Consider the following 18,529-nt stretch of genomic DNA (forward strand, 5'->3'; position numbering starts at 1 on the left):
CGCCGCCGCAGCCCCGCGCTCACTCCGCTCCCCGCGGCGGGACCCGCGACCGCCTTCGCTCGCTTCTTGCCTCACCCCCGTTCGGCGAAGGCTGCGGGCGGCAGGCAGGGGCGCGGGGCCGGGAGCGTAGCGCCGGCGGGAGGAGGTGTCGCTGTCGGTGCCGGTGTCGCTGTCGGTGCCGCCGCTCCCCTCAGGGCCGCGCTCCTTCCCCCCGCGCTCCCGGCGCCTCACACCGCGCTCCGCTCCGCCCCGCCCGCCCCGCGCACGCGCGCCAGCGCCCCGCCCTTCGCGGCACGTCGCGCTGCGTACCCCGCGCGCCCCGCCCCCTCCCGTGCGGCGGGGCCAATCGCAGCTGGAGGGGCGGGGCGACAGGGGAGAGGGCGGGGCTGGTCGTCCTCTGCCGCTGAGCTGGGGAGGGAGGCGGGGATGTTCACTCTGGAGCCTAAGGATGGCTGCGTGGGTTTCCTGGGCGCTGGGGTGAAATCCTGCTCGCTGAAATCACTGAACCGTGAGGTAGGAGCCCCAAAGGTGTGAGGAACAAGCTTAAGACCAAAGGCCTAATCCTAAAGTGACGTGGATATTGCTGTCAGAGGAGCATCTCTTGGGGACACTCGCTCCACGATGGCCCCAGCAGACCCCTCGCAGTGGGGAGAGGTTTCCCAGCGAGGGAATGATTCTCACTGTCACCCTGTTGTGGGGCTGGGGCTGTCGCTCAGAAACAGGTTGGTGCTCCCACCCTGCCTGGTGGAGAAGTCAGAACCCCACCGGGGGGCCAGCTCTCCCTTTAGCTACGTTTTGTCCATTTCTCCCCATTTTGCTTGACGTGCTCCTTGAGGAGGCTCCCAGCCGCATCCCGGCCCTGTTGTTTAAACCTTCAGGATATCTCTTGTCTACGCAGTCTTGCTCCCTCCTAGAGCAATCCCACACTGATCAATACTCTCTTGCTGGAATTTCAACACAAAATGTCATTTCCAGAAGCACTCACCCCCCTGGGCTTCTGCTGGCGTCGGCATTGCCTGCTGTTCCCAGGAATATCTCAACTTGGCCGCCCGAAACGAGAACGTACTCAACGACGGAGCGCTCCAGGGTCGGCAGCTCCTGCCCCGTGGTTGTATCCAGTCCACGTTGGTGTAAATCTCTTGTGATCCACTCGACAATGTCCAAATAATGCTCCAGGAGGGATTTTCCACCTGGAAACGGGTACGTTTTCCACCATGGCTACGTCTCGGCACCATGTTTCTTCTGCTAAGGGGACACCACTCCCCAACTCCACGTCTCCGCTTTCAAAAAGATCATGGCTTGAAAGCTCACCATGAGCCGGCACTGCGTGCTGGCAGCCCAGAAAGCCAACCGTGTCCTGGGCTGCATCCAGAGCAGCGTGGGCAGCAGGGCGAGGGAGGGGATTCTGCCCCTCTGCTCTGCTCTCCTGAGACCCCCCTGCAGTGCTGCCTTCAGCTCTGGGGTCCCCAGCACAAGAAGGACATGGAGCTGCTGGAGCGGGTCCAGAGGAGGCCACGGAGATGATGCAAGGGCTGGAGCACCTCTGCTCTGGAGACAGGCTGGGAGAGTTGGGGCTGTTCAGCCTGGAGAAGAGAAGGCTCCGGGGAGCCTTACATCCCAAATGACAGAATCACAGAATGGTTTGGGTTGGAAGGGTCCTTCAAGGTCATCCAGTTCCAACCCCCCTGCCATGGGCAGGGACACCATCCACTACACCAAACTGCCGAAAGCTCCATCCAACCTGGCCTGGAACACTTCCAGGGATGGGGCAGCCACAGCTTCTCTGGGCAACCTGTGCCAGTGCCTCACCACCCTCAGAGGGAAGAATTTCTTCCTTAGATCCCATCGAAATCTCCCCTCTTCCAGTTTAAAGCCATTGCCCCATGTCCTGTCACTACACGCCCTTGTCCAAAGCCCCTCTCCAGCTTTCTTGTAGCCCCTTTAGGTACTGGAAGGTGCTGGAAGGTCTCCCCGGAGCCTTCTCTTCTCCAGGCTGAACAGCCCCAACTCTCCCAGCCTGTCTCCAGAGCAGAGGTGCTCCAGCCCTCGCATCATCTCCGTGGCCTCCTCTGGACCCGCTCCAGCAGCTCCATGTACTTCTTGTGTTGGGGACCCCAGAGCTGAATGCAGCACTGCAGGGGGGTCTCAGGAGAGCCGAGCAGAGGGGCAGAATCCCCTCCCTCGCCCTGCTGCCCACGCTGCTTTGGATGCAGCCCACGATATGGCTGGCATCTATTGTCCTTGTTCACGTGTCAGCATGGATTCAGGGATCTTCTCTGCTGATTCCAAGGAAAACAAGGGCTCTCTAATCAGGGAGCGGTCTTGACTGTTAGGAACAATTATTTTTATCACAGAACCTCTGCTTGGACTCAGCATCTCTTCACGCTGGGCGAAGGAAACGCTTCTGCATTGCTGGCAGGAGATACGGGTGAGGCTTTCAAGATAAAGCGACGGAGGGAGCTGCCTCCACTCGCTGCCGGCAGGAGAGACCATCCCACCGACCCCTGCGGGCCTCGGGTGCCATCCTAGAAGCTGCAGAAGATAGAAGAGGAGACATGGACATCAGAGGTCTTCTTCTAGGGTATATCGAGATGCTTTTTGATTGTTTTTGTAATCAAAGTCCAAAAAGGAGTGGAGACGCTGGGTCTCACCTCTCCCAAGACTGCTTTGCCCTCCTGGACAGCACGACACAGAGCAGGTTGAGAAGAGGAAGGGGCCAGCAACAGCCCTCTGCGTAGGTGGCAAATCTATCGAGCATCACCTCTGCCAGCACTGGTGCTGGGCACCACGCTGGGCATGGACAGGGCATGTCCAGCTATGTGACGGGCAGAAATCTTCCAGCAGAGGATGGATGAAATAACCCCTCCAGCAAGACCTGGCCCTCTCAGCAGCTGGGGAACCTGGAGAGGAAGAGCTCCCTGTTTTCTTTAGTGCGGCACAGAAAAGGAGTGGTTTCTGCAACTGAGAGGGAAAGCAACAAAGTCACATCTTTACTCCTTTCTGGAATGTCCCAAAAAGGCAGGTTGTGCTCCGGCAAATGGATCCGGTTACCTGGCTGTGAAACGATTCATTAGTCACAGAAAGGCAGAGCGAGGGTCAGCGGCCGGGAGCTGAAGCCGAGGCACCTTCCCATTGGAAAGAAAGTCCTCGTTTTTAATGGAGAGGGTGCTCAGCTGCCAGAACAAGCTGCCAAGAGCAGCGCTATCTGTGTATCCAGGGAAAATCAAGAGCAGGAGCCTTTATGAGAAATATGCTTTCATCGGCACAGAAGTGAGCTGCTTCCATGCAGCTGTAAGTCAGCGGAAATCCATAGGCTGCAATGCGCAGGAGAGCAAATTACAGGATTTAAGAGTCCCTCTTGGCCTTAAAATGTGTCTGTCTGTGATGGATGTCAGAGAAACTCCATGAGGAAGAGATGGACTCGTTTTCCACTGAGACGTGTAGGACAATGATGGTCATTTGCGGGGGAATTCGCGCAATATGTGACTGCTGTACCCAAAATTTGGTCTAGGGCAGTGCTCTCTCCTCAGCCACGTTTTGTGGGTGGTCGAAAGATGAGTCTCCATGAGGGATAGATGGAATTAAGGGGTGTAGCCCCCCCCTCCATGAGCACACAGTGTTTGAGGTCATGGAACAAGGGGCCATCGTGAGCATGACCTGCACTTAATTGTGGTGCCTGTTGCAGCCTCCCCCCACAAATGCAGGACCAGCCCAGACCCACTCTGGCCACAGCAGCCCCTCCTCAAGCATGCAATTTCCTCCAGGGCTTCAAAGTTCACGGGAGGAGAAGCCCAGCTTTCCCGAAATGGGAGTGCCAGTCTTAACCCAGCTCAGAGTCCCACAGCGCTCCTCGCTTGAAGCACCCTGGAGTTATCAAACAAGCATCAGTGCCAGAGGTGGCCCTGCCTGGGGCTCCCGAGGTGAGATCAAAGGGCAGTACAACACCCGCTCCACGTGAGCAGTCCTGTCGTGTCCGGGGATTGCCAGGAAAACACAGTTCAGAGCTGAGAGCCTGTGTCCTTGCAAAGTGTAGACGAGAGAGCAAAGGTGGCACAGATCTCCTCTGCTTTCTCCCTATGATGGAGACAGCACAGCCTTGTGCACAACTTTTGGGCAAACCTCGTCCTCTCACGTTCCTTCTCTCTCCTCTGTGCACATGAACATCTGGAGTGTCAGGTGTGTGTCAGGAGCTCCAGGCACTCGGAAATGCAGGACACGGCCTGGCAGGGTAGGTCACGGAGCAGGAATCAAACGCACAAGCCTGGTCTGCAGCGGAGGAGACTTGCCACATCAATGAACGCAGATGAACTGGAGACAGAAAGTCCATCATGAGTCCTGACAGCTCCAGCCAAAAGCAATTGGAGCAGCAATCAGTCAGCAGAGCTAGAAACCCTGACCCGAAATCAAGCTGCCAGGCAGCTGCTGCCCAGGATGGAGAGCTCTAAGATGGGGGCGCAGGGAACGAGGAGAGAGCATCTGCCACTCAAGAAGGGGGAAATTGGGGCCAGGCAGGAGAGGAAGGAGTGGGGAAGAGCCCAGGTGAAATGAAGGTTTGTGTTGGAGATAGCCTGATAAAGAAGAGGAAGGTGGAAGAGACAGGAGACGGTAGTTTGCAAAGGAATGGGTTTTCCTGAGCCAATTCCAGACTGCCAGATTTGGGGGGCACAGGGCCACGCAGCACCCATCTCTTCCCACCCCAGTCTGCCAGGCAGACTCCCTTGCCCACCTCCACTCCCACTGGGAAACGTGTGCTGCAAATCAGGGAGGTCCCTGTCAGCCCATCCTTCCCACAGACTCCCCACTTAAAATGTTTCAGGGAATTGCCTCCAGACAGCAGCGGGGACCAAAGGGTGGCGAGGCACTGGAACAGGTTTCTCAGAGAAGCTGTGGCTGCCCCATCCCTGGCAATGTTCAAGGCCAGGCTGGATGGGGCTTTGGGCAACCTGGTGTAGTGGATGGTGTCCCTGCCCATGGCAGGGGGGTTGGAACTGGATGATCTTGGAGGTCCCTTCCAACCCAAACCATTCCATGATTCTGTGATTCGCTCTGCCCTCAGAGGGAGCAGACAGTTGCTGAAAGATTTGTTTTTCTTCCCCCACAAGCAAAAACGCACCTGCCGTGAGGCCCCAACACCTCACGCCAAAGCACTCCCTCACTGTAAAGGCCGGCGGAACAGCCAGCAGAGCCACAGCCGACCCCGGGCCACTCCACAGCTGCCGACTACAGGGCAAGGACCAGCCCTGCCTGTGCCACGCCAAAATAACCCCTTTGCAGTGCTGTGCCGGGCAGCGGGGCCAAACCGCCCAGCTTTAGTACCAAACCTTCAGCCCTGCACACCCTCACAGCCCCCAGGCCCAGTGACGCCTGTCTGCAGGCTGGAGCACGGGCCTGCTGGGTCCCCGCCTCCATCCCCCGAGCCCTCAGGGATAACGTGCGCCGGCTGAAGGCTCACGGACGCAGATCGTCCCGCCCTAAAGCCTGCTAGGCCCTAGGCCGGGCGCCCTCCATCGCCACTCTCCCTCACAGCGCTCTCACAGCGCTAACATGGCCGCGCAGGCCACACTCAAGATGGCCGCCGCACTCCCACAGGGACAGCGCTCAGCGCAGCCGCGTCGCCGCGCGGGTGCGAGTCCAGGCAGGCCACACTCAACATGGCGGCCGCGCCGCGACTCGATGGACGCGGAGCAAGGCCAATCAGGGTGCGAGAAGCGGGCGGGGGGCGGGCCGCGGCTAGCAGGGTGCGCGGCGCTCGGCGCGGGGTTGGGTGCGCCGCGAAGCCGCCGCCACGTGGTGCCGCTCGGTGGGGCGGCCCGGGTGCGGCGGGGGGGCGGCGGGGAGAAGGTGTCCGCCATCACCGTCCTCACCCCCCACCTTGGCCCTCCCCACCGCTCTCCTTCAGGAAACCGCAGCCCTGCGAGCAGCGCGGGCGGGGGGTTGTCCAAAACTCGCCGCCCGCCGCCGCGGGAGGTGCCGGTGGGCGGGAGCGGCGGGGGGGGAAGCACCGGGGGAACGGTTTGAGCGACGGACGCGGCGCAGGGATGAGCGCGGCGCTGCCGAAGGTACCGGGAAACGATGGAGGGACGGACACACGCACGAGAGTCGCTCACGCAGCTGTTGTAACCGGGAGGCGGTGGGATGGGGCGAGGGATGAGGATGGTCTGTAACGGGGGGGGGGGAGGAAGGAGCCCAGCCGAACTCCTCGGACCCTGAAGGGGCCCGTGAGAAGGTTACGGCGGTCACCGCCTTCCTCCTTCGTTTCTTTCCCCTGTGATGCGGTATTCCGGGCGGTGGTGGCGGCCGGAGGCTGCGGAGAGACCGGGAGGGGGGTGGTCGGTGCGTTGCGAGGGGCTCAGGTGGTGGTTTGGTGGCCGTGTTCTGGCACGTGCTGGTGGAAACTCACCGAGCACCCGCCGTCCCGTTTGCGGTCCGGCCGCGGCGGCTCGTTGCAGGTGCTGTGCCTGGAGAAGGGGATGCTGCTAAAGCGGGTGTTTGCGCTCAGCAGGTGAGTGGGCTGAAACCCAACCCAGTAAGGAAAACACAGCGTAGAATCCTGGAATGGTTTGGGTTGGAAGGGACCTCAAAGACCATCCAGTTCCAACCCCCCTGCCATGGGCAGGGACACCCTCCACTACACCAGGTTGCCCAAAGCCTCATCCAACCTTGCCCTGAGCACCTCCAGGGATGGAACACTTCCAAGTATAAGGCATTAAAAACACTTGGTTGGTTCAACTGACAGTGTCAGAAAACATACATGGAAAAAAAAAAAAGTACTTTTTGCTAAGGAAAACCTTTTAATTGTGGAGGGAGGACTTTCAGCGGATGTCCAAGAGCTGAAAAGGCTGTAGGATGTCAAGAAGGGAAAGTTTGCTAATGGGATCTGTCTGCATTTGGGGGGCTTGGGGTGTGAGCCTTTGTTCAAGGGGATTGGCCGGATACGTTGTGTTTCCACAAGTAGGTGAAATCAGAACTTTTAACGATTATCTTGTTTCTTACAGAGCAGCAACACCCAGAGAAAGCCGTCTGTGTGCTGCAGGTGAGGCCTCTTATTAATCCAATCCAAGGCCAAACTTCATTTTCTCAAAATAAATACGACACATTTGAGCGTTTGTGTCTCCTTTTGATTATTTTTTTTTTTTCCACTCAGTTTTGGGCTGGTTACATAACCTGAGCAGGTGCTCTTCTGCTTTCATACCTTTTTTCCTAACCTTTTCTTCTGTTTCCCTGTTCTTGGCTAAGCAGGTGGTATTAGTCAGGGTGTTAACGCTGTGGAGCAACACCAGCCAGCTGCTATTTGCTGTATTCATAGAATCACAGAATGGTTTGGGTTGGGAGGGACCTCCAAGATCATCCAGTTCCAACCCCCCTGCCATGGGCAGGGACACCCTCCACTACACCAGGTTGCCCAAAGCCCCATCCAACCTGGCCTTGAACACTGCCAGGGATGGGGCAGCCACAGCTTCTCTGGGCAACCTGTGCCAGTGCCTCACCACCCTCTAAGTGAAAAACTTCTTACTTAGATCCCATCGAAATCTCCCCTCTTTCAGTTTAAAGCCATTGCCCCGTGTCCTGTCACTACATGCCCTTATTTTTTTGAGGTAAAGCAGAAGGTATCTGAAGGGGGAGGACATCACTCCTTTGATGCCGTGGAAAGGAAACACATTCTGTGAGGATTACTTTTGTTCTGTGGAAGGGATCCATGAGTGGATCAGGTGACCTCACAGATGCTTCTTCAAACCTCCCTTCATTAATTCAAGGGTAACCTAGAAATAATTAGTCACATCATTTAAGAGGGACATAGGAAAATGAAGTTGCTTATGGGTCAGCAAATCTCTTAAGCTGCTGCTTATTACTGCCCAGGATCTGACTTACACCCCTGTGAGATCCCACTCTAACATTTATTGAGCTGGTGGAGTCCACTGTTGCGATTTAAAATAGAATTTAATTTCGATGTGGAGGCAAAGTGTAAGTGAGTGGCTTAAATCCTTGGTGTTCTGTTTCTCTTTGCTGCTCCGAGCTTCGTTTATGACGGTGAGAGTTATTGAGGGTTTCATGTTCCCCTGGAGAAGGAAGTATAAATAAAAGCTGATGCCTTTTTGATTTGGCTTCCTAGCACATGAATATTTGAACAGGGCTGGATTTAAAATGAAGTGGGGCTCAGATCCATCACAGTAGCATCACTGCTGTCGCATACGAGGAGACAGATGTAACATTTCATCCGTATCCTCGCCATCCACTGGTGCTGACAAGTTTGTCTCTTTTTTCTGTTTGTTTGTTTGCCTGAGAATTCACCTGGGAAATGAGTCACTTTTAATCTCTTCCTTCCTTATTTGTTGCTCACCATAACCAACTGTGAATTGTAACAGGACAAATTCTTGCCCTCAGTGTGGATTTGGGGCTCTCAAAGCATCTGTAGATGTTTGTTGAAAGAAAGGCTGTCTGCCATTCAGCTGGAAACATGTTTGCTCTGCTTTGATTTGAAGGTGATGCCCTCGTGAGTTGCCACAGACACTACAAATCCCGTCCTACACATGGTATTGGCAGGTTCAAATACCTGCTCCCGAAGGAGGTAGGCATAAGAACTCCCCTGCTCTACTTGCTTTCAGCTGACCCATCTCCTTACAGTCCAGTTTAAATGTTGGTATTGTTAATTCCATGGCTGATGAATCATTTTTAAAATGGAATACTGTCACGGTTTACTGCTACTTTTCTTGGTAGAGAGTGTTATGTCGCATGAAGTACCCGCTCACAAGGCTGCATAAATACTTTCTGTTGTTGGGTACGTTCTTGTTTAAGTTAATGAGTAGTTTGGGGAGGGAGGAGGCTCTTCTTGATGCTGAATTTAACACCTCAACTTCAAATTATTGCAGAATATTGTGAGCAGGTCTTATTTGCATTGAAACTTTTCACATTCCCTGAAATTTGGAAAGATGACAATTTTTGTGAAAGGAAGAAACAATAACTCATCTAGACAGCTGCCTCGAAGGCAGGAACTGAAATAAAAAGCAGTTTGTTTTCGACTCCTTGGTTTCTTCTGGAAGAAATTAATCATGATGTGCACGTATTTTCTGTGTGACTTCTGTGGCGCTGCCATCCAAGAACTGAACTGGAGAACATCTGTTGAGATAATGTCATCCCAGTTTTGTAGTCAGGGAAAGTGAGCACAGATGGGCTGTGATGTGTTCGACATAGTTCAGCAAACCTTTGTTGGAAGAGGTTGTGTCTCCTGTGTGGGCAAGAGTTAATGGTTTTTATTTCCAGCTTTGTTTTCCAGATATGCTTTTTATATTTTCTTTCTTCCTTCCTTTTTTTTCCTTTTTAAATACAGGCTCCAAAGAAGAAAAAGGATAAAGTACAGATGAAAGAGATAAATGTTGGGACCGAATACGAGTACGGAGATGTCAACATCCAGATGACTTCCTATGATATGTGTCTTGTGGAGCATTTTGCTCAGTATGTGCATAAACTCTGCAACCGACTCTCCATCAGAGTGAACGAAAGGTACGAGGAGCAGGGCTCCGTGTTTGTCACGGCTCACAGTCGCGTCGCGTCGGGCCACGTGAAGCTCGTGGGTGAGGATACCTTGCAGGCAAGGGCGCAACCTCATCTCTCTGATGGATTTTCACACGTAAAGCCAGATCTTCTGGCGTCTGCCTGGTGTTCTCTGTGCGTCTGTACGGTTTGGGATCCTTTATTTGTATAAGGAAGGCTGAAATGGAGTTGTACAGAGCAGATCTCAAGGAGAAGGTTCAGCCTGGAGAAGAGAAGGCTCCGGGGTGATCTTATTGCAGCCTTCCAGTGCCTAAAGGGCCTACAGGAAAGCTGGAGAGGGACTTTTTACAAGGGTGTGTAGTGACAGGACAAGGGGCAATGGATTTAAACTGAAAGAGGGCAGATTTAGGTTAGATATAAGAAAGAAATTCTTTACATTGAGGGTGGTGAGGTACTGGAACAGGTTGCCCAGAGAAGCTGTGGCTGCCCCATCCCTGGAAGTGTTCAAGGCCAGGTTGGATGAGGCTTTGGGCAACCTGGTGTAGTGGAGGGTGTCCCTGCCCATGGCAGGGGGGTTGGAACTAGGTGATCTTTGAGATCCCTTCCAACCCAAACCATTCTGTGATTCTATGCAAAAAAATAGCTTTGACTTTTCATTCCTTTGAGAAAAAGGCTTAAGCCCGTGGGTGCTGAGCCCGGGAGTGTAGGCTTAAGTATTGCTGACTTTTGCTGCTGTTTTTTCTTTAGAGTGTTTTATCCAGGCTCTTTGTGCATATACTGCGGAGTAAGCAAGTGGTACTGAATATACAAACTAGAATGAGCTCGGGAAACCCCTGGAGGTTGTGGGAGAGCGCCGTGCCACTGGAGCACAGTCGTAGAGGACGCTTCAGTTGCACACTAGATCTCTGCAGCAGGCGTACCCCGGTAGCAGCTTTGCTGGTTTGAGCGAGTCCGAGGAACATGATAGAGCTGCTCAGTGCCTGCAGCGCACCCGGGGAGCTGCAGTCACTGGAGAAGCCCTGCGTTGCTGGAAGGAAGTAAAACCACGCAGTGGCGATGATCTGAAATGTGTATCTTTAATTGTACCTCTGAGCATAAGCACTGGTTGCTGCTCGTGCCGATGAAACCCATCAAAAACGGTTTTCTTTGTGCTCATCCACTTTGCTGAACTGTCAGCCATGGATCTGAAATCCTGGTGCCCGCAGATCCATCGCTTGTAGTGTCTCTATGACGTTCTTTGCACCAAACAGCGCTAAAAGCTGCGACGCGTTGGTGACTGGCAGGTGTGTGTTTTGAGAAGGACACCCGGGGACATTAAGAAATTACAATTCCATTAGCAGCAAGACACTGGAGAGCATTATGTGCTCTTGTGGCCCAGAAGGCCAACCGCATCCTGGGCTGCATCAAGAGGAGCGTGGCCAGCAGGTCGAGAGAGGTGATTCTCCCCCTCTACTCTGCCCTCGTGAGACCTCACTTCGAGTATTGCGTCCAGTTCTGGAGCCTCCAACATAAGAAGGACATGGACCAGTTGGAGAGGGTCCAGAGGAGGGCCACGAAGATGATAAGAGGGCTGGAGCACCTTTCCTATGAGGACAGGCTGAAAGAGTTGGGGCTGTTCAGCCTGGAGAAGAGGAGGCTCCGGGGTGACCTTATAGCGGTCTTCCAGTACCTCAAGGGGGCCTACAGGAAAGATGAGGAGAGGCTGTTCAGGAGGGCCAGTTGTGATAGGACAAGGGGTAATGGTTTTAAAATAGAGGGAGGTAGATTCAGGTTGGATATTAGGAAAAAATTTTTTACCATGAGAGTTGTAGAACACTGGAACAGGTTGCCCAGAGAGGTGGTGGATGCTCCATCCCTGGAGACGTTCAAGGCCAGGTTGGACGAGGCCCTGAGCAACCTGATCTAGTTGGAGATCTCCCTGTTCCTTGCAGGGGGGTTGGACTAGATGACCTTTGAAGGTCCCTTCCAGCCCTAACCATTCTATGATTCTATGATTCACATCCCACAGCCTGAGACTATTGATGGCACTTGCAGTGTAAAGAGTGACTACCTTGTGTCATACTTGTGCTCTCTGAGGTCGGACTTGGTGTGCAGGGTGCAGTATGTACAGAAAGAAACGATTTAGCCTTCAACAGCAAAATTTGTAGGGTAAAACGTGGGCAGTAGGATGTAGCCTGGTGTTATTGATGCTGTGCAAACGGAGGTGGGGAGGCTGGCATCCCTGGAGTTAAGCTACCCAGGGAGTAGGACCTGATCCGGTGCCTGATCGTGCTCCTGTTGAATTCACAGAGGTGAAAATAATTTCATTTTGAGTGGTGCGTTGCAGCAGTGGTTTTCAGCTCTATTCCCGATGAGAATAGACAGACTATTACAAAATAAGTTCGAACTCTTGCTTTAAAGCTCTTCTTCAACTAAAAAGAAGTTAAAAGGTCTCTTCTCAAGCTGGTGTTTGTAGCTGAAACAGATTTTTGCTGGCAGTATTGCTGCAAGCTTCTCCCTTATCTCTTTCCAGTAAAACACCCGGCTTCTGCCAGTGCTTGATTTGCAAGATACATTGTTTGCATAATTAATTTCTCGTGAAAAGTTAATCTCCTTCCACATTTCTCTGCTGCTGGGGGTTGATTCATTCCTGTAAAGTAGTGAGAATCTGTCATCCCTGTCCTAAGCACTGCCCTGTGGTTCCTGCAGCTACGCGATGCCCACCAAAACCAACGAGGTGCTGTTCTTGGAAGAGCGAGGTTCCAAAATGCAGCTGGACGCCGTCCTTACTACCCATCAGAGGGTTGTCCAGGTATGCGCTGGTGTTTGCTGGTAGTGCTGGGCATCTTCTATCTCGGGCTCTCAAAACCCCTGAGCAGTTGGAGTTAATTTCCTCGAACAAAAAAAAAAAAGGTGTAATTTGTGTGCAAATTGCAAATTTGTTTGTAAAGTGCAAAGAAGTCTAATTAGATTTCTTGCTAAAGGTTACTCACAAAGTAGAAGCAGAAGAGGGGTTCCTGGGTTCTGTCTTTTGTCCAGAAGATTTATTATCTGTTTCACACAGAACACTTGATGCAAGGGGTAGAAAAATCATGTTTGAGGATAAATGATTGGACAAACTCGATGAAATTTAAAAATACTGTTGGTATTAGAGCCAGCTTCAAAAGCGTGCAACTGATTGAGGTAACAGGTTCTTCTTCTAAGTGACTTTTTCCTAGTTTATAGTGTGTAAGTTGTGGCTGCCCCATCCCTGGAAGTGTTCAAGGCCAGGTTGGATGAGGCTTTGGGCAACCTGGTGCAGTGGAGGGTGTCCCTGCCCATGGCAGGGGGGTTGGAACTGGATGATCTTTGAGGTCCCTTCCAACCCAAACCATTCTGTGATTCTAATGAAGTGGTTGACTGCCACAGGCTCCTCCTGAAACGGACTCCCTTCCCGTGCCATTAGTGTAACGAGTCCGTTTTGTACGTGGTGTTCTGCTCCTGCAGCGCTTTTATTTCTTCTTTCAGATCAGTGGTTTGAGTTCCATGTTTGCTCCGATACTCTTGGAAATTATTCAGAGTAATCAGCCTGAAGGGGTTCATCTGTTAGTCAAAGAGGTATGTGGAATTTTACCAACGCCTCTGCGTTTAGGAAGCAGATGTGATGCGTGACGTGAATTTGCTTTGAAAATACAGACGTGGTCCTTCCTGAGACTGCTGTCTAGACTTATGGATACCCGGGATCTTCCAGAACCAGGCCCTCACTTGGTCCTTCAAAAAGCATTCCCACCTGGAATACTGTGTTCAGCTCTGGGGTCCCCAACACAAGAAGGACATGGAGCTGCTGGAGCGAGTCCAGAGGAGGCCACAGAGATGATGCGAGGGCTGGAGCACCTCTGCTCTGGAGACAGGCTGAGAGAGTTGGGGCTGTTCAGCCTGGAGAAGAGAAGGCGCCGGGGTGATCTTATTGCAGCCTTCCAGTACCTAAAGGGGGCCTACAGGAAAGCTGGAGAGGGACTTTTTACAGGGGCATGTAATGATAGGACACGGGGCAACAGATTTAAACTGAAAGAGGGCAGATTTAGGTTAGATATAAGACAGAAATTCTTTACATTGAGGGTGCTGAGGCACTGGCACAGGTTGCCCAGAGAAGCTGTGGCTGCCCCATCCCTGGCAGTGTTCAAGGCCAGGTTGGATGAGGCTTTGGGCAACCTGGTGTAGTGGAGGGTGTCCCTGCCCACGGCAGGGGGGGTTGGAACTGGATGATCTTTAAGGTCCCTTCCAACCCGAACCATTCTATGATTCTATGATTAGCGCTGATTCTTGATGAATGTTTGATTTTCTATTTAGCCTCCTGTAATTAGTGCCACAGAAAGTACCTTCCCAGCCAGTCCCATAGATCTGTAGGAGATGGCAGGCTGCTTTCCTTTGCTGCCGCAGATTCCGTGCGACTCGGAAGGGAATGCTTTCCTTCCGCAGTGCTTCACCGCCTCTTAAATAGGAATCACTATGGAGCTGTCAGTAGCAAAGCTGAGACTGGAAACCCAAATAAATGCCCTGTTTTGATGGAATTTGCTCTGGGAAGGGTTCAGCTTCTTTTCTGCAGAAAGGCCCAAGTTTTTTCAGCGCTGAGGACTTACAGAATTCCAGTGACTGGGATCTCCACATAAGGAGATACTTAAACTTGTGTTATTTTACATTCCAACAAAACAAGCCCAGGAAGACCTTTTTATTCAGGGACTAAAAGAGTCGAGTGGCTGGAAAGGGAAGGCAGCACACTAAATTCCAACCTGAAAACACAGTTTGCTTCTTACGTGGTCTTTGAAGAACATTTAGCTCTGCAAAACCAGAAGGAATATGGGAGAAGGTCTCTTGAGTCCAGTGATCCTCTCTGCTTTGGTCACACTCCCCATCTCTGTCTTAGAGCCGTTTTTTGGTTGGTTTTTTTTTTTAATTTTGGCTGATGGCTTTGCCTCTGGAGGGAGAAATGTGACATTGTGCTGTTTGCAAAGTCATGCAGTCTGATGCAGGAAGCCCAGGGGATAAGACCCAAGCTGACTTCATGCGACTGGCAGTGCAGAAGAGAGATGAAAGCTTTGGGATGCTCTTGCAAAATTCTAGAGAAAGTGGCAGGTCTCCTCAAGAGAGTAGATGCCACAGTGACAGGCAGTGGCAAGAGTTGGGGGCGTCCAGTTGACTTCTTGAGCACAATGCCACAGTTTGCTCCTCCAGAAGCAGTTAGCCAGGTGAGGAGGAGCCAACAAGGCAGAATTTTCGAGCCCCTGCAATGACTAAATGTGTCCAGAAGCTTTCTGCCCTCTGTGTTTTGCCCCCAAAGCTGCTCCTGCAGGAGGCTGGATGTAAAAGAGGAGACTTGGAGCTCTGGCACCAGCTTCCAGAGGTGGAGCTGCCCACGAGATCCAGTCCTGCAATGACCTTCCACTGGGGCTTCCCACTCCCTGCATTCAGTGGATGTTTAAATCTTTTTTTTTTTTTTTCCCCCACTCTCTTTGGGAGAGGGTTTGTCTTCCTCTTAATTTCAAAAAGTACTCAAGAGGTGATTTTGATTTGCTTGGATTTTTTTTTTTTTTTTCCTCCCTCCACAGCACACAGAAGCTGACTTCAAGAGCCGGTTAAAGTCTCGACCAGAACTTGAAGAGCTGCTGGCACAGATGAAGTGAGATGAGGAAGAACGCTCCGACCATTTCGGAGCCACCCCTGGGAAAGCCAGGCTTCTCCTTGGCTGCTCCAGCCCCCAGAAGGTGACTTCACGAGCACTGTACTGATAATTTGGTAAATCAGAAGAAATTTCCACTGTTGTCAAGCAGAATAAAGACAAATACATGTGTTTATATCTGAACTGATTTGTACTCTGAGTGAGGGGGGTCCACAATGAAATGTGGGTTTACTTTTCTCAGTTCTGACTTTTTTTTTTGTAATTTTTTCCCTGCCTGCCCGTTTTGCTTTTGGTATTTGAGAACGTCTGCAGAAATCTCCGCAAGCTACTAATGCTGTACTGCAACTCTCCCAGCTGCTGCTGACGTGGAGGTGCCCGTCCTGCCCCTTTCTTCGGCTGAAGGCTGGAGCGATGCGTTAATTCTCATAGAGCTGCTTCCATCAGGGCTTTGCCAACAGGAATGGAACCTCAGAGCCCTGGGGGGGGGGGGACAATCGTCCCCCAGCAGCTCAACAACCACTGCTTGATAGAAAAAAAAAAGCCTCAGAGGGCAGAGAGAGGAGGGTTGGAGCTGTGTGTCAGGTGGTGCACGCAAAATTTCTCCTTAATTTCGGATTTATTTCCACATGGGTTGGGGCAATCCCAGGCACAAGAACAGGCTGGGCGGACAATGGATGGAGAGCAGCCCTGGGGAGAAGGACTTGGGGATGTTGGGTGATGAGAAGCTCAACATGAGCCGGCACCGTGCGCTGGCAGCCCAGAAAGCCAACCGTGTCCTGGGCTGCATCCAGAGCAGCGTGGGCAGCAGGGCGAGGGAGGGGATTCTGCCCCTCTGCTCTGCTCTCCTGAGACCCCCCTGCAGTGCTGCCTTCAGCTCTGGGGTCCCCAACACAAGAAGGACATAGAGCTGCTGGAGCGGGGCCAGAGGAGGCCACGGAGATGATGCGAGGGCTGGAGCACCTCTGCTCTGGAGACAGGCTGAGAGTTGGGGCTGTTCAGCCTGGAGAAGAGAAGGCTCCGGGGAGACCTTCCAGCACCTCCCAGTGCCTAAAGGGGCTACAGGAAAGCTGGAGAGGGGCTTTGGACAGGGGCGTGTAGTGACAGGACACGGGGCAATGGCTTTAAACTGGAAGAGGGGAGATTTCGATGGGATCTGAGGAAGAAATTCTTCCCTCTGAGGGTGGTGAGGCACTGGCACAGGTTGCCCAGAGAAGCTGTGGCTGCCCCATCCCTGGCAGTGTTCCAGGCCAGGTTGGATGAGGCTTTGGGCAACCTGGTGTAGTGGAGGGTGTCCCTGCCCATGGCAGGGGGTTTGGAACTGGATGGTCTTTGAGGTCCCTTCCAACCCAAACCATTCCATGATTCTGTGATTTGCCTTTCAAGCCATAAACTTCTCCCTGCATCCCCAAAGTGAATCTACTTTTTACAGCAGCTGTTTGGAAGGGGTGGAATTTACTCGTGCCCTGAAAGGCCGAATCTCCGGAGCGGTTCAGGGAATTTCGCAGGATGGTGCCGGATGCTTTTGCCGGGACTGCTGCTTGTATCGAGCGGTGCCGGAGCCAATTTGGCCGGGCTGCTCGGCCACTTGTTGCCACCCTGCAAAACCCAGAGCCTCCAGGAGCTGCGGTTTTTGGCTGCACGTACGGACACTGGTTTGACTGGGTGGCGGAGCCTGGGTTTTTGCTCCAATCCTCCTTATTTCACGTTCTGAGATTGGGTGGTTTTATTTGGGCTGGAGCTGACGTGACACCTGATCGCATCAGCAATTAGGAAATATTAGGAAAATATTAGGAAGTGTGTTATAACCAAATCTGAGCCCTGTTTTGATGGGTGCTAAGAGGAGGTTCTGTTCCTGCCCCAAAACTGGTTTGTTTGGGGTTTTTTTCCTCCCTTTCTAAGCCCCAGCTCTTTAACTCCTTAGCACTGGGCTTGCTCCGAGGTTGCTGGATGTTCACTCGTGGTCACTTTGGCCAGCAGTAGCCCAGCCCTTCAGCAGCCCCTGCACCCACCTCCCTGGGAGACAGTCTGGAAAGTTCTTCCAGCAAAAGCCACGTGCACCCTCCTCCCTTTCCAGCCCACGGAAAGCGATTTTATTTTCTTTTTCATGGCTTATTTGCTAGGAGGTGGCATGGGGATGATCATCCCACCCTGCAAGAGCCCCTTTTTTCCCCCATCCCTAATGCTCCTGGCGATTCCCAGGAGATAAATCCCTGCCAAAATCTTGTCCCATGGGACAGCAGGTTATCGCTGCTAGGAAAAGCTTTGGGACAGAGCAGGGGAGGACACGGCAAGGCTGTCACAGAGCTGCCACCCAGGCTGGGTACCGTGAATGCTCCTGGTTTGTAACATTATGGGCTGGAAACCCCTATCTCACCCCACAACAGTCCTCTCTGAGCTCCCAGTCCTCCCCTGTGGCTGAGATGGAGCTGAGCGCTTCGGCTGGGACAGCCACCACCACCGGATTTAATTTCCCAACAACGTAGCATGGATTTACTGGCGTGTAATAAAAAATAACACAAAAAAAATGGTCAAATGGTGCAGCCACCCCGTCCTGGGGGGCTGCGGGTTGGCTCGCCGGGAGCGGGGGTCCCCGGTGGTCTCAGTCCCCGGCGGGTGAGGGGTGGGCTCGGGGTGAGCCGGATGGCCGGCTTGGCTCTGCGGCACGCTGCCGCCGGGCCATGCACTCGCCGAACGCCCGGACCTGGGGCTGGCAGTGCCGCCAGTCCTGCCGTGCCGCCATGCACTCCTGCAGCTCCCGGTGCTGCGCCGCGCAGCCCGTCCGGGAGATCATGGCGTCCAGCGGGTCCTCCTCATCCTCGCCTTCCTCCACCAACGGACGGTTCCTGCTGTGTCCGGGTCTCGCCATGGCTTGGCTGGGCTGGAGGGAGGTGGGGGGCTGCCTTCCCCGTGACACCCCTGCTTGGGTCACTGCCCATACCCCCATGGGTGCTCAGCACCCTCTGCACCCCCCACCTCCATCCTCCATGCCCCCATATGCTCCATGCACCCATATGCTCCATGCACCCCCAGGAGGAGCTCAGCAACCCCTCCCATGCAGCTGCCACACCGCCATGGGTGCCCAGCACCCCCAGGCACTCTCCCATGGGTGCCATCCCCACACCCACGTGGGTGCCCAGTACCCCCCACGCACCTTACCCCAACCCATGGGTGCCCAGCCCCCCACGCACCTTACCCCCACCCATGGGTGCTCAGCCCCCTCCACGCACCTTACCCCCACCCATGGGTGCTCAGCCCCCTCCACGCACCTTAGCCCCACCCAGGGGTGCCCAGCCCTCCCCACGCACCTCACCCCCACCCAGGGGTGCCCAGCACCCCACATGCACCTCACTCCCACCCCTGGGTGCCCAGCACCCCACATGCCCCTCACCCCCACCCATGGGTGCC

General features: G+C 53.6%; 2 protein-coding genes across 2 annotated transcripts; one reads left to right on the forward strand and one right to left on the reverse strand.

Annotated features, from left to right (window-relative positions):
* The first annotated feature begins 5,999 nt into the window (after window positions 1-5,999).
* Window positions 6,000-15,307, forward strand: MRPL48 (mitochondrial ribosomal protein L48). Its single transcript, XM_086615239.1, has 8 exons — window positions 6,000-6,059; window positions 6,450-6,502; window positions 6,996-7,033; window positions 8,481-8,566; window positions 9,326-9,498; window positions 12,178-12,280; window positions 12,976-13,065; window positions 15,054-15,307. The coding sequence occupies exons 1-8, from the start codon at window positions 6,039-6,041 to the stop codon at window positions 15,126-15,128; spliced, it is 639 nt and encodes a 212-aa protein (XP_086471365.1). The 5' UTR covers window positions 6,000-6,038; the 3' UTR covers window positions 15,129-15,307.
* Window positions 15,308-17,723: 2,416 nt separating this feature from the next.
* On the reverse strand, window positions 17,724-18,018 carry COA4 (cytochrome c oxidase assembly factor 4 homolog). Its single transcript, XM_086615252.1, has one exon. The coding sequence runs from the start codon at window positions 17,988-17,990 to the stop codon at window positions 17,724-17,726; it is 267 nt and encodes an 88-aa protein (XP_086471378.1). The 5' UTR covers window positions 17,991-18,018.
* Window positions 18,019-18,529: the final 511 nt, after the last annotated feature.

The sequence above is a fragment of the Tauraco erythrolophus genome, chromosome 1 (assembly GCF_009769465.1).
Source record: "Tauraco erythrolophus isolate bTauEry1 chromosome 1, bTauEry1.pri, whole genome shotgun sequence".
Lineage (NCBI taxonomy): Eukaryota > Metazoa > Chordata > Aves > Musophagiformes > Musophagidae > Tauraco > Tauraco erythrolophus.

Coding starts and splice junctions, on each gene's coding strand:
- MRPL48 (XM_086615239.1), top strand. CDS start 6,039: ATGAGCGCGGCGCTGCCGAAG. Junction 6,060..6,449: donor TGAGCGCGGCGCTGCCGAAG/GTACCGGGAAAC, acceptor GGCTCGTTGCAG/GTGCTGTGCCTGGAGAAGGG. Junction 13,066..15,053: donor TTCATCTGTTAGTCAAAGAG/GTATGTGGAATT, acceptor CTCCCTCCACAG/CACACAGAAGCTGACTTCAA.
- COA4 (XM_086615252.1), bottom strand. CDS start 17,990: ATGGCGAGACCCGGACACAGCAGGAACCGTCCGTTGGTGGAGGAAGGC.